Raw genomic sequence first — 12,753 nt, 5'->3', positions numbered from 1 at the left:
CGAGAAAGTACACACTATGTGTAAATTATAAATATTGTATTGGCGGCCCTGATAAGTATATTAGTCATATTTAACTTATAATTTCTTTTATTTTATCCTCCTGTTCAGTGATCCTGTGGCTCTGTGGCGCAGCGCAGCGACACGTCGTTACCTGCTCGTGTTTCTTATCGCACAGAAAACTTTACAGAGAACTCACTCAGTTTTATATCATCATAAAATACTGAAAACAAACTCTCTCTTCAGTGCGTTTTACTGTGCCTCGTTTTTTTTTACATTCCATTCACAGTGGTTCAAACGCATGCATTAAATACCACATGCCCATAAACAATAAAGGGTCGGTCCAGTTGGATTTAGCTTGAATATTTTATTGCAGTCAATATTCTAAGATGCATCACCATCGTCAAAATACCATTGAAATCCTCATAACTATTATAAAATGAATATTGTAACGTTGGAATGGAACCTATTAAAACTTAGAATATAAGCGTATAAAATTTAATGTTGTTATATCAAAAAAATAACACCTTATATCAAATGAGTTGTTTCCCTTTTTTGTATCAAGTCAACCTATTTATCTCTTACAGGTCTGCCGTGGCAGCTAAGTGCCTGAATAATAACCCTTTGTCTCCGTATATCTGGATTAAATCTGTCAATATGAAACACTGAGTTTAAAACGCAGCTAAATGTTACAGTGTTATTTCCTCCACAGCCCTCAGTCCTCAGGTCGGGGCCCTCTCCCTCTCAGGTACCGAAGAGTCCTCCCTCCTTCCCTCCTCCCCTCCTCCCTCCCCACCTTGGGCCTACCTCGGAGGAGCGGACTGCGTCACGTGTCTCTTTTTTTTTCCTCCCGTACAAAATTTCCAGTAGGGGAGCGAATAGGAGCACTCCCATATCAGCAATTATCAGCGACAGCAACTATCTCCAGATATACCGACAGGAAGAGAGACGCCGGAGCAGGACAGGACCAAAAAAAAAAACAAGTTAGAGATCTCCAGTTATCTCCGAGGAGGGAAGCGCAACTTTTACGCACCAAAGTTGGAGAGAGTTGGAGAGGCTCCGCCGCGCGCTCCCTGCGTCCGTCTCCATCGGAGTGAGTCAAGTTTGCTGCTGCGCTCCTCTGCTGAGGTCTGGAGGACCGGACCGCTTTATCGCCCTGACCGTCCTTATCTGGTGAGATAATGGCACTGAGAGCCCTTGGAAAGAAACGGTGTTCCTCCTGCGCTATTATCAATCTTTTATGTGATTCCAGTTACTATTGATGGAACTGTTTCGCTGCAGATATGGAGGGGAGCTCCCGCTATCTGTTGTTTGGTTTCCGTTATGGTTGTGATTTAATGAGAAGCCGCAGGATATCTGAGCTCTCTGATAGTCGCCTCTATCTGAGGGAACGGATATCAGCGACCACTCATGTCATTTTAATCAATTTCATGTCAGTGATACAGGTGAAATATGACTGATGATGCTGAGAGATTGATGAAGCTTCTCTCAGGCCTGATTTTATCATGACTGAGTCTGCACAATTAATGTAACTTACAGATAATGTGCTGAAAATGTATAGATTCAAATGTTCTTGAAACTTTACCACACTTAAAGAACTTAAGTCTCTGAATATCTCAATTTATATGTTTATTTCTTTACAGGACAGGATTCCACATTTTACTCAGCCTCCTGTTCACAAAGACACATAATCCTCAAGTGGAAGCGTCTTTACGCGAGGACAACATCACCTCCACGGGATCAGTCTAAGAAGTCCCCCATTCATTTTCCACATCCCTGCAGGACGCAAACGCAGTGAAAATGTACCAAAGCCTGTCCTTGTCCTCCAACCAGTCCCCTTACGGGCACGACACCGGGAATTACATCCACCCGTCGGCCAGCTCCCCGGTCTATGTCCCCACCACTAGAGTCCCGGCGATGCTGCCCACGCTGTCCTACCTGCAGCCGTGCGACTCGCCCCACCAGTCCCACCACAGCCTCGGCGGGCACCACGGCTGGCCCCAGTCCGGCGCGGACAGCTCCTCATTCACGCCCGGCAGCCCTCACCCCCATCACGGCTTGTCCTACTCGCACAGCCCGCCGGTCAGCAGCAACACGGGCCGGGACGCGACCTACCAGAGCCCGCTGCTTCTCGGAAACGGCGCCCGGGCGGACCAGTACGGAGGCGCCCTGATGCGCTCGGTCGGAGGCTCCTACTCCAGCCCTTACGCATACGTGAGCCCGGAGATGGCGACGTCCTCCTGGACACCGGGACCCTTCGAGAGCGGGGTGATCAGTCTGCAGGGCCGGCAGTGCGCCCTGTCCGGGAGAAGGTCCAGTCTGGGTGAGCATGGGCCTCCAACATTAACACTTCGTAGCTGACCAAAAAGTACCACGGTAAAATTAGAAGTGGAACATTTTGCGGTCATGAATTATTATTTTGTCAATTTAATATTTGAATCTGTCTTAAAATTCAAATATAACTTTTGTTTAAACTGTAAATATCCCATTTGGAACCCGAGTAATAATTATCATTAATTTATCCAGGTACAATGAAATATAGCAGTTCAAATTTCAAACTAAAACTAAAAATACAATGTTTAAATTCAACTATTCCTGAAAGGGGGAAATGATTTACTTACAACCTAGTTTACCATATAATTTAATCGTTGAGGTTTCGTAATACAGGCCCAGGTTGAGTGGTTGCTATTTATTAGGAGGTGGCAGAGAAAACGGCCTTCAACAGTTAATGGCAGTGGACGAGATTATCCACGTTGGTTTTAGACAATACACATTCTTTGTCCTTAAAACAAACGATCAATTAAAAATGTAAATTTTATCCCCGAGCTGTTCAGATGACAGGGTTCAATACACACGGAGATTTAAAAAAAGAGCCATTGACACAACAATGAGTGCAGTTATCACCTTGATCAGACAGTGAGGCTCTCGTACCTGCAGACCCCTCATGTATTGAGCACGTGGAGAGGCGTTTGAAGTCCATGATGAAGAGAAGGAAAAAGGATGTGGAGTTTTTATTAATGAAGAGGCTTTTTCCCTCTGCGTGATGAAGTGACACCTCTCAGAGTCTGGACACATTAATGACATCATCATTTCTGTCTCTCTTGGTTGGATTAAGGAAGGAACATATCCACAGCACGGCAGACACACAATACACAGCTCTTCTGCAGTTTGGTACATGCTACATTATCACTGTGGCTGCAGCAGCCACAATGTGTCCTATAATTTTTACACTATTTATAATACAAATACTTCTTTCTTCTCACGTGCGTGAATGACTAATGAGACCATTTCTATTGTATTCTAGCCTATCCTATTTATATTTGCGTTGCTATATTTATTTATATGCTATGATATTCTGTTCTATGATATTTTAATTGTATTTATATTATCCTTTATACTAACTTATTTGGCTCAGTTAAAAATAAAATCGTAAAAAACAATAGTAAGAAGAAACACAATCACAAATTCAGAAGAAGAAAAGCTACTTAGCAAGACAGTAACCTGCAATGTCTCTCTCTCTCTCTCTCTCTCTCTCTCTTTCTCTCTCTCTCTATCTTGCTCTCACTAAATGGAGGGATTAGGAATTTGGGGGCAATTAAATGCCAGGAGTCCGTCGTGTGTCAGAGCTGTGATGAATTGATGGGGGGGGGGGGGGATCCCCCCTCTCTATAAACAAGACTCCTCCATCAGAGTTTCTCCCCAATTATTCTTTTTTTCTCTTCATCATGCTGAATGGAGGAGTGTGTGTGTGTGTGTGGGGGGGGGTTAAATTCCTTCGTTGGCTATTTTTCATTGCATTTGTCCGTAACCATACACGCCCGTAGTTTTAAAAGTTCAAAAGAGGATCGTTAATAAATAAAGGGGCGTATATTTTCGAACTCAATTGATCATTATATACATAAATATATGATATCATGTTGCAGGAATTTACCAGTCCAGGATCAATAAAGTACATCTATCTATCGATCTATCTAATCTAGTGCTTCTTGTCTCTCAGACCTGATGGACGACATGCAGTGCGAGGGCAGGGAGTGCGTCAACTGCGGCTCCGTGTCCACGCCGCTGTGGCGCAGAGACGGCACCGGCCACTACCTGTGTAACGCCTGCGGCCTGTACCACAAGATGAACGGCATCAACAGGCCGCTCATCAAACCGCAGAAACGACTGGTAAGACTGGTTCAAGACATGTTTTTTTCTTCCTACCATAAAAAGCGCCCATATTATTATTATTATTATTATTATTATTTAGGGAGCAGTTAATGAAAAACAAAAGTCGAAATTTGAACCACAAAACAATATTACAATTAGCTGCAACTCAAGAGGCTGCTTACATGTGTCATTCAAATATACAGTAAATCAAGTAAATAGCCATTGTACATCTTTTGTATTATTGGTTCAGGACTTACATTTTTCATAGAAGGCTATTTCTTCTGTGTTTGAATTTCTTGAACGTAAAGGATACAAATACTTATCAGCACTGTGTGAGGAAGGAGCTTACTAAGAATTGAATAACACTGTAGGATATAGGCGTTGCAGTAATAGGCAACTTAAAGGCTAAAAGGAGCCATATTTGGTTTTATTGTGAGGTGAATGTAAAATGATAGGTTAACTAACAGTGGTGATTAGGAACTAAGTGTTTTCTGTAGGTCTAATTTTGAGTTACTTTCCATGAGCATTTCACTTTCTGCGTGATAGCTTGAGTTAAGATACAAATCTCGAGTTTATAAGAATAAATCTGATTTAAGAGTGTATATATACATGTAAAATTAAAGTTCATTTACAAAAAGTATAAGAACATATAATAATGGTAATAATAATAATATGCTATAATATATTTTAATGTGAATGATAACATTGTGGTGTGTCTGGATTAATTAGCCCAGAACAGTTGTGCCTTTGCATAGATAATATATGTCACAAATCAGCCAATGATTAAAAAATAATCATTCTATGAGTTATGTGTGTAAAATAATAAATGTAAATGTCTCTCTATAGGATCTGTCTCGTGTTTTAAATGTCCAAGCAGATCATATCTTATTTGTGGTTAGGGGACATTTAGAAAATGAGGACAGAGCCAGCTGTGCGTTGGTGGTGCTGCAAAGGGGTGTCAAGGCTCCGCACCTGAATATTTCCCAGGAACTTTCCTCTCCACAGCAGCTGTGAGAGTGTTGTCCTACACTTTCCCTCCACGACTTGGCTGTTTTCTCTGTTTGTATTTGTCCTGCAGTGACCTTGCCCTTGAACGGGTCGTTTTTAGACAAGGCTCTCCAGAGCAACGTGACACTGTGCTGCTCCGTGGGGCTTTTCCTCCACACTTGTTGTGCGAAACCAAGCTGATAGTCACACTATGGTGTGAGAAAGAAAGACATTTTTATGTTGTCTTCAAAGATTTTCCAACTCGTGAGTTATTAGTTTTTTTGGATGGCTATGCTGTTCCAAACTGCAATTCACTCTGAAAGTGAGTGAAACAGTTTATCCCAATTTTTGTGGAAGGATATGTTGCCAGTCTGTTTCTGACAGCAGTATTTGGACTAGGATTCCAGCAGACTAAATTCCCTCAAATAAGATGTTTCCTCTTGTGTACCTGCAGCAGACCACGCCCCGCCGAGCCGGCCTGTGCTGCACTAACTGCCACACCAGCACCACCACACTGTGGAGGCGCAACGCGGAGGGAGAGCCTGTGTGCAACGCCTGTGGCCTCTACATGAAGCTGCATGGGGTACGTCACACAAGAGGGTTTGACACACGGATTTTAATATTTTACAATCTGTTCTGCTTCAATTTTCTCCTCCGCCGTACTCCTACACTCACCTGCTCCCCTAGAAATATACAGTGGGGAGCAGGTCATTATTTGTGCAGTGTGAAACCTTGCCAAGGGCATTGTGGGCGGCAGGGTGGGTGGGGAGCTTGTTTGGGTTGTCATGACAATGTGGCCTCTGTTGTATCAGGGATTGGGAGTAACCCTCAACTAAAGCGTGTTATTTTACTCCCTACAGGTGGCCCGACCTCTGGCAATGAAGAAAGAGAGCATTCAAACCAGGAAGCGCAAACCCAAGATGCCTAAGAATAAAACATCCACAGGTAGGACAAACAGACAGGGAGAATGAAGTGTGTAGTGACTAAACACAAATCATTCGAAAAATTGTAATGGTGGATCACTGAAGCGTCTTGATGTATCATCGCAATGGGCTTGTCATTTTTGAGTCTAATAAATCATTTGCCGGTTGTGTTGATTCTTCAGGAGGATCCACCACCTCTGACAGCGGCTCGCCAACGCCCCTGTCAGTCTCCGAACACACCGCCACCATCAAGAGTGAACCCAGCATGGCTCCCTCCCCCTACGCTGGACAGACCATCACATCCGCCACTCAGGTAAATGCTCTTTACCATCCGCACACTAGGCCACACAGAGAAAGGGGAAGAAACCCCGAGCAAATGATAAGCAAAGTCATTAGCCTAGATATTAAGGGCTGCTGCTCGCTAGAGGACAAACGCGACAATCGCAGGGCCGTTTCTGACTAGAGGTCAGTCGTGCTGATTATCTGCCCAAATAATAAGTGTGAGGTGTTTACAAAATAATCTTAATGCTACAATTGAGTCGGCGCCTCCCCGATTCGTATGGGCTCTCAAAAATCTCGATAATATGCTCAGGCAGAAACCCACAACAGCCAATGAGAGCGAGCTCACAGAGAAGCATCACCAACCAGATGTTGCGTATATAGAAATACATTTCCCACTCACCTCAAACCTGCGTCGTGAGATATATGAGCCAATTCCACCTTCTCAACCATGACGCCATCTATAGCAAATAAATCCTTTTGGCCATAAATCAGAAATCAGGCAAAAGCAGCGACCTGACCACCTCCATCCTCCTCTATGTTTGTTTTTCTGCTGAAGTCATGCTTAATCGACACTCATGTTCAGAGGATGGCGGTAATGTGCCGAAAGTTGTTTGCCTACTGCCATATCACACACTTTACATTGTAAGGTGGAGACTTTACAAAATTATAGAGAAACCCAACTGTTCCCACAATGAGCAAACACTTGGCGACTGTGGAAGGACTAAACTCCCCTTCATGGTTCCATATGTAAAGGTTGCCAAAGTTAAACTGAAAGTTTTACATGTTTACATCGATGAACTTCTGCCTTGCTAATTTGGAATCATTTGATCTTGTGGCAAAATTTGGATGTTTCTGTGACCAATAACCCCAATGACATCTGTAGAGCAGTAGAAGGGCATTATGTAGCTGTTCTCTCAGACCTAGAAGTCCATTCTATGTGTAAAATTCTGTCAAGTGCCAACTGTTTGAAATAGTGTGATCCTGCATCCAGCAGTTTGTCAGAATTTTAATGTTTTTTTCCTCCCGTGCAGACGGCTTCTCAGATGGACAGCACAGGACATGTGGACATTAAATATGAAGATTATCCCTTTACCCCGACCTCCATGGCCCCACAGAACTCCTGGTGTGCTCTGTCCCAAGCTTGAGCAGCCTCGACCGACCGGGCTGCGGTGCACCGACAGTACACAACTCACTTTGGCCTGGACACAGAGGCCATCGTTCCGCCCTGCAGCCATCCCTAGTGATTCTGGGGCTGTGGAGAAACAGTGTTGTATAAGCCCCAAATGGCTTATGAGTAGTCGGATGGCGACATGTGTTCACACTCACTTGACGTGAGGAAATCTAATCTGCTAGCTATGTTATATACTATAATGTGTCACGCTGGCGCCTGTAAATGAACGGGCTCAATAGACCTCACCTGGACAAGACTTTAACTCAACCAGGACACAGGATACCTGGGCAGCAGCTTTACAGCTCGTGCAGCTCGATGGCTCAACTGAAGCAAAGATCCCATTCGAAGCGGGACCAGACCCCTGTTCTCCTGAACTCGCGTCCAGCAGCCTCGGTGCCATGACAAGAACTACCTATAACTAAAATAAATCTCTATTTTGGGAGAAACACTGCACCAAAAATAACAATGTGAAGACAATCAAGAGGAATGTAAAAATACAGTATCTCCTCTTTTAAATGTTGTTTTTATTTTCACTGCTACCATTGCTTTCTGGGGCGCATTAACGAGAAACACAGTCAACATCTTATTATCACCGCAGAAGGAAAACCATAAAATGGAGAGAAAATACCCCTTTTATTGCTGTTGACCATGTCTCATTACCAGCGTGTAGATGATTAACTTTTATGGACGCATTATTTATGTTGAGATAAGGACAGTTAAAAGTCACGGTGGACACTGAAGCCAGCCAGTTATAACCCTCTGCTTGCTGTCGTGTTGTGCTGGTTGGCCTCCTAGCTGTGGCACTCCAATCATATGCGTGACTTGCTTTAGAGGGATACAGCAGATGCACCAAGCTAGATTTGTTTGTAAATCAGGACAAGTCGCTGTGGCTACATATCAGTGGTTTATCGTTTCGCTGTTTTTAACATTTGAGATTCTATTCGTATTAATCTAATTTTATTGTCTGTATGTTGCCAACATGTAAGGGAATTTTATTGTTGTACTGTTCTTAAGACTATCCACTTTCTCTCTTGTTTTCAATGCTCTTTGGGATCTGTTCAGGTTAATAAACTGATACACATTTTGATTGATTTATGAGAAACTGTTTCTGGCTCTCACTGTTCAGGGGATAGATTTGTAGGCAGCACCTGCCAGCCTTAATGTCTGAAGCACTGTGATGAGCTATCGTCAGCACCAACTATGCTCACGTGAATGCATTATAAACTGGATCAACATTGTCCATTAGATGAAAGGGGATAGTGGTAGATAACTGAAATATTGATCTTTAGCTTTTTGCAATCAAGTTGGTGTTTGTAATATTACAACCACACAAGCATTCGTCCATTGGTTAAGCTTTATCCTTCAACTTTTTATAAATTATGTTTTAGCTTTTAAACATTTAAACCAATTGTCCATTTTACTTATCAATCCCAACCATGTTTCTGTTACTTTAAGCAACAACCCATTGCTCTATATTCAGTATAATCCCTTCTGCTGTATACGTTTGTATTTTCATCTTCAGGTCTTATCTACTGAGCATGTTTCTGCATTTGTATTTAAAATATAATGAAGATACGTTTGCAGACACTGATTTAAGCTTAAGTGTACACAGTCTTGTGTGTGTGTGTGTGTGTGTGTGTGTGTGTGTGTGTGTGTGTACAAGCAGGGCGTGTGCTCCTGCCGGTTGCTTAAGCTGACAGTGTCGACCAAAGGTTGTGTTCCAACGCTGCTTTATGGCAGCAAGGTCTGAGTTGGCCACGCCGTCGGGGAAAATACAGGCCTGTCAGCAACAAGGCTGCAGCTTTACTGCCGCCACGGCGACACCCAGGCTCCGCTGCCCTAACGGCACTGCCCAGCTTTATTGCTGTTGGTCAAGATGTTGCCGTCTTATCTGCTGCTGGGAGAGGCCCGCTGCTTCAGTGCGTGGTGAAGATGCAGACACATGACTTTTCAGTCTGACGCGAGGATGAGTAAAGTGGGTGATTGAGATAAACAGCCTTTCCGAGGATGGGATGGGAGCACAACAAAGTATGACGGCATTATAGCTTGTCATAAATTATTCCAATACTTAGCTTAAAAACTTTAGAGAAGAGAGTAGAAATTACTACTCAACTCCATTACATCTAGGTAAAATACAGATTTTCTGTTTTCATACAGATGACATGATCAGGGTTTTATTTCAAACTTGACAAACCGAATAATAAGATACCTTCAAGGTGAATTAAATATTTTACTAAGCTACAGCATGGATGGAATAAATATTCACAAAGTCAATACTTTGTACCCCCTAAACCAACACACACACACACACACACACACACACACACACACACACACACACACAGACACACACACAGTTGTGTCTCCATGATTTCAGAGGACTTTTTATTGACTTATACTGATTTCCTGGAAACCTACTCTAATCATAACAATACTACTTGCCTAACCTCAACTCTTGTCCTAACCTTAAACTTTACTTTAACTTAAAACCTTAACCTTAAAACATGTCTTCATCGACATTTTTTAAATTTATGCTACAGGGACTTGATCTTTGCCGCCATAAGTCCCCATAATGTGACAGATTTAAGTCCCCAGAACATGAGCAATACCTTGATAGTCACACCTGTCTCTCTCTATCACACATACACACACACACACACACACACACACACACACACAGACCTCCCCTTTTTCTCTCAGCTCACTTACAAAGAATTCTTATGGCCGCGTATACAGTCAATTGTCTGTGAATTGAGCAGCTTCATTACAGCCGTGTGGCAGTAAATCCACTGGAGTGTGACTAAAGGGTGAGGGGTGGGGAAGCTAGTGGACCTCCTGTGTTATCTCAATAGCATGCTGATGACTGCCTCAGCTATGGGTGGTCAGACTTTCTGATTTTGTTTCATTGGATGATTTTAACTAGTTTGTACTTCTTGCTGTATGGCATAGAAACACTGATGTTGCTTTTCTAACACGTTCCATCCACACGTCCCTCAACGTCCCTGGAGCCAGGCTTCAGAAATCTGGCTTTCTCATACATTGAGAGAATGACTGTACATACCTCTGCACCAAAGATAAAACTACATTGCTGCTCATGAAACTCAGAATCACATTTTTGGAATAATGATGATGTATAGTCAGGAGACATCTTATTCATGTTTACTTCTAATTTGCAACTCAGGGACGATGCATGAGCCCATCAGTGGTGTCTGATTAGTTTTTATTTGTTCAAGTCCTATAGTGTTGTATGCATTTGAATTCACTTTAATTCAGACTGCTATAAAACACTTTCACGTATGTATTTATACAGTGCTTTACAGTATGGTTATACCATTCACCCATTCACACACAGTGAAGAGCAGTTAGACATTCTGAAGTTTTGCTGTGTTGAGAAAGGTTCAAGTTTATACACATTTCCTCCGACTTAGTCAGCGATAGGCAAAAGCATTGTTTTTTTTGAAGGGCCCATATTGTGTAAAATACATCTTGTGGGATTTCACTATCCGTAATGACTTGAAGGGGGTCAGTAGCAACCCTCAAAGTATGAAAACTCATCTGACTTCGTACTTCCTCCAACGTAAGAGTCCTATGGGCTCGCACTCTCGCCCCACCCAGCCGGTACAAGTCCAGCCTTCACGGTTACGCTTTATTTCTTCTGACATGCCGTGTTGCTGGGCTTAGTGTGGAGAGACTACTGATGACGTGTCATGTTTTTGGGGGGCTGCCCTTATTTGCAGGGGATGATTTCAACCACTACCACTTGTGACACGATTTCAAGGGACAAGATAACCCTAGAAAACAAGGGGTCGGAAAATTGGATTGGGCCTTAGTTGCCATATAACAGCGACAGGCTAAAATAAATGTCCAGTATGAAGAGACTGTGTAAACTACGTACTCATCTAAACATTTCTAGGATATAGTATTATATATTTCTAGTATATATTGTAAAGACCATTGGGTGCTTATTTCAGGAAGCACGTCCTCTCCGCCTTCTGGGCCGTTACCATTCTCAAAACCCTTCAACAGCAAGTTAACACAAATTAGTCACATAATCAACATATGTCTCTTACTATTTCTTCTGTCCTTTTTTGTAGGGATTAGTCATTTTAATGACAGTGCTCGCCTCCCACAATGCAAATATATAACTATATAAATTTCCCCCCCCGATTCGACTTGGTTGTAGCCCAGACCAATTGTGATTGGTCAAAAACAATATAAACAAGATAAGCTGTTTAACCCCTATAACCAAATGATAGTGCTGACATTACACAGGGAAACTACATGGTGAGTTTACATGTGGCCATGCATTTTCATCCTTTCCCTCTTCCATACACATGTGATTTACTATTGTTAGGTTAAGTAGGCTAATACATTAATTTCAAGTGACAGTAACAACTGTCAAAGAAACCTTGGGTTTGATTTAGACCTGAAAGCATCAAGGCTGGGGTCAGAGCAGTGTCAAGGTCGCTTGACAACTGCTGGGTCTCTAGAACAAGTTGTGAGCTTGGTGTTTTTTAGCTCCACAGGCTCTGACACATCCTTCCACAGAGATATTTCCTTTTCACTGTGAACGTTTGTGTAAGAATGAGAGAGAGGGAGAGAGACTTAATGCATTCTGTCTTCTTGTATGGCTAAATGACAACTAAATGTGCGTCTGTGTTTGTGTCCCTACAGTGTTACAGCTCAATTTCAGAACAGACCTAAGGGAAAGGGCCACGGTCCAGCAATAATATGAGCTGGTGATGGTGAGAAATGGTTTTTTCTTCTTTGTCTTCAGCTGCAGACAGACTTTCCCAGAAGTCTGCTCCATTCAATTACTGCCTGCAACCAAACAGGATATTTTCTCCTGTACTGCGGTCCTGTATGGTTACTGCCTTTTATGCATGTGTGTGTGTGTGTGTGTGCGTGCAAGAGTGAATGTATGGGATGTTGGAGAGCAACACACATTTATTCCACTAATTTAGAGCCTTTAAATCAAAACTTCCGCCAGCTGTCTGCTCAGTGATTTCCCCCGGGGTCCTATTCTTCACTCTATGACAGGGAAGTGTGTGTGTGTGTGTGTGTAGCTCTCAGATATACGGTATTTCAGTGCTTTTTCCTTGCCAAAGCCTGACGCTGTCCTTGTGGGATGTGATATTTCACACAGCTCTAATCACTGGTGCTGTGTTGAGGTGTCTCTGTTCCTCAGTTTCAATAACAACAGAGAGAAAAGTCAAACCCTCTTAGGCCGCCTGTCAGTCAAAC

The 12,753-nt window shown here is 42.8% G+C and overlaps 1 protein-coding gene across 2 annotated transcripts; it reads left to right on the top strand.

Annotated features, from left to right (window-relative positions):
- Positions 1-1,032: 1,032 nt before the first annotated feature.
- On the top strand, positions 1,033-8,596 carry gata5 (GATA binding protein 5). 2 transcript variants are annotated; one of them, XM_062392478.1, is made up of 7 exons: positions 1,033-1,170; positions 1,641-2,320; positions 3,995-4,164; positions 5,588-5,716; positions 5,994-6,078; positions 6,239-6,369; positions 7,370-8,596. In XM_062392478.1, the coding sequence occupies exons 2-7, from the start codon at positions 1,798-1,800 to the stop codon at positions 7,481-7,483; spliced, it is 1,152 nt and encodes a 383-aa protein (XP_062248462.1). In that variant the 5' UTR covers positions 1,033-1,170; positions 1,641-1,797; the 3' UTR covers positions 7,484-8,596. The 2 variants fall into 2 exon arrangements, with proteins under 2 accessions (XP_062248462.1, XP_062248461.1); XM_062392477.1 differs by having other exon boundaries at positions 5,564-5,716.
- The last annotated feature ends 4,157 nt before the right edge of the window (positions 8,597-12,753 follow it).

Source organism: Platichthys flesus, chromosome 7 (assembly GCF_949316205.1).
Source record: "Platichthys flesus chromosome 7, fPlaFle2.1, whole genome shotgun sequence".
NCBI lineage: Eukaryota > Metazoa > Chordata > Actinopteri > Pleuronectiformes > Pleuronectidae > Platichthys > Platichthys flesus.
The sequence above is the reverse complement of the archived record's forward strand: the minus strand, read 5'-3'. Positions and strand labels throughout refer to the sequence as shown.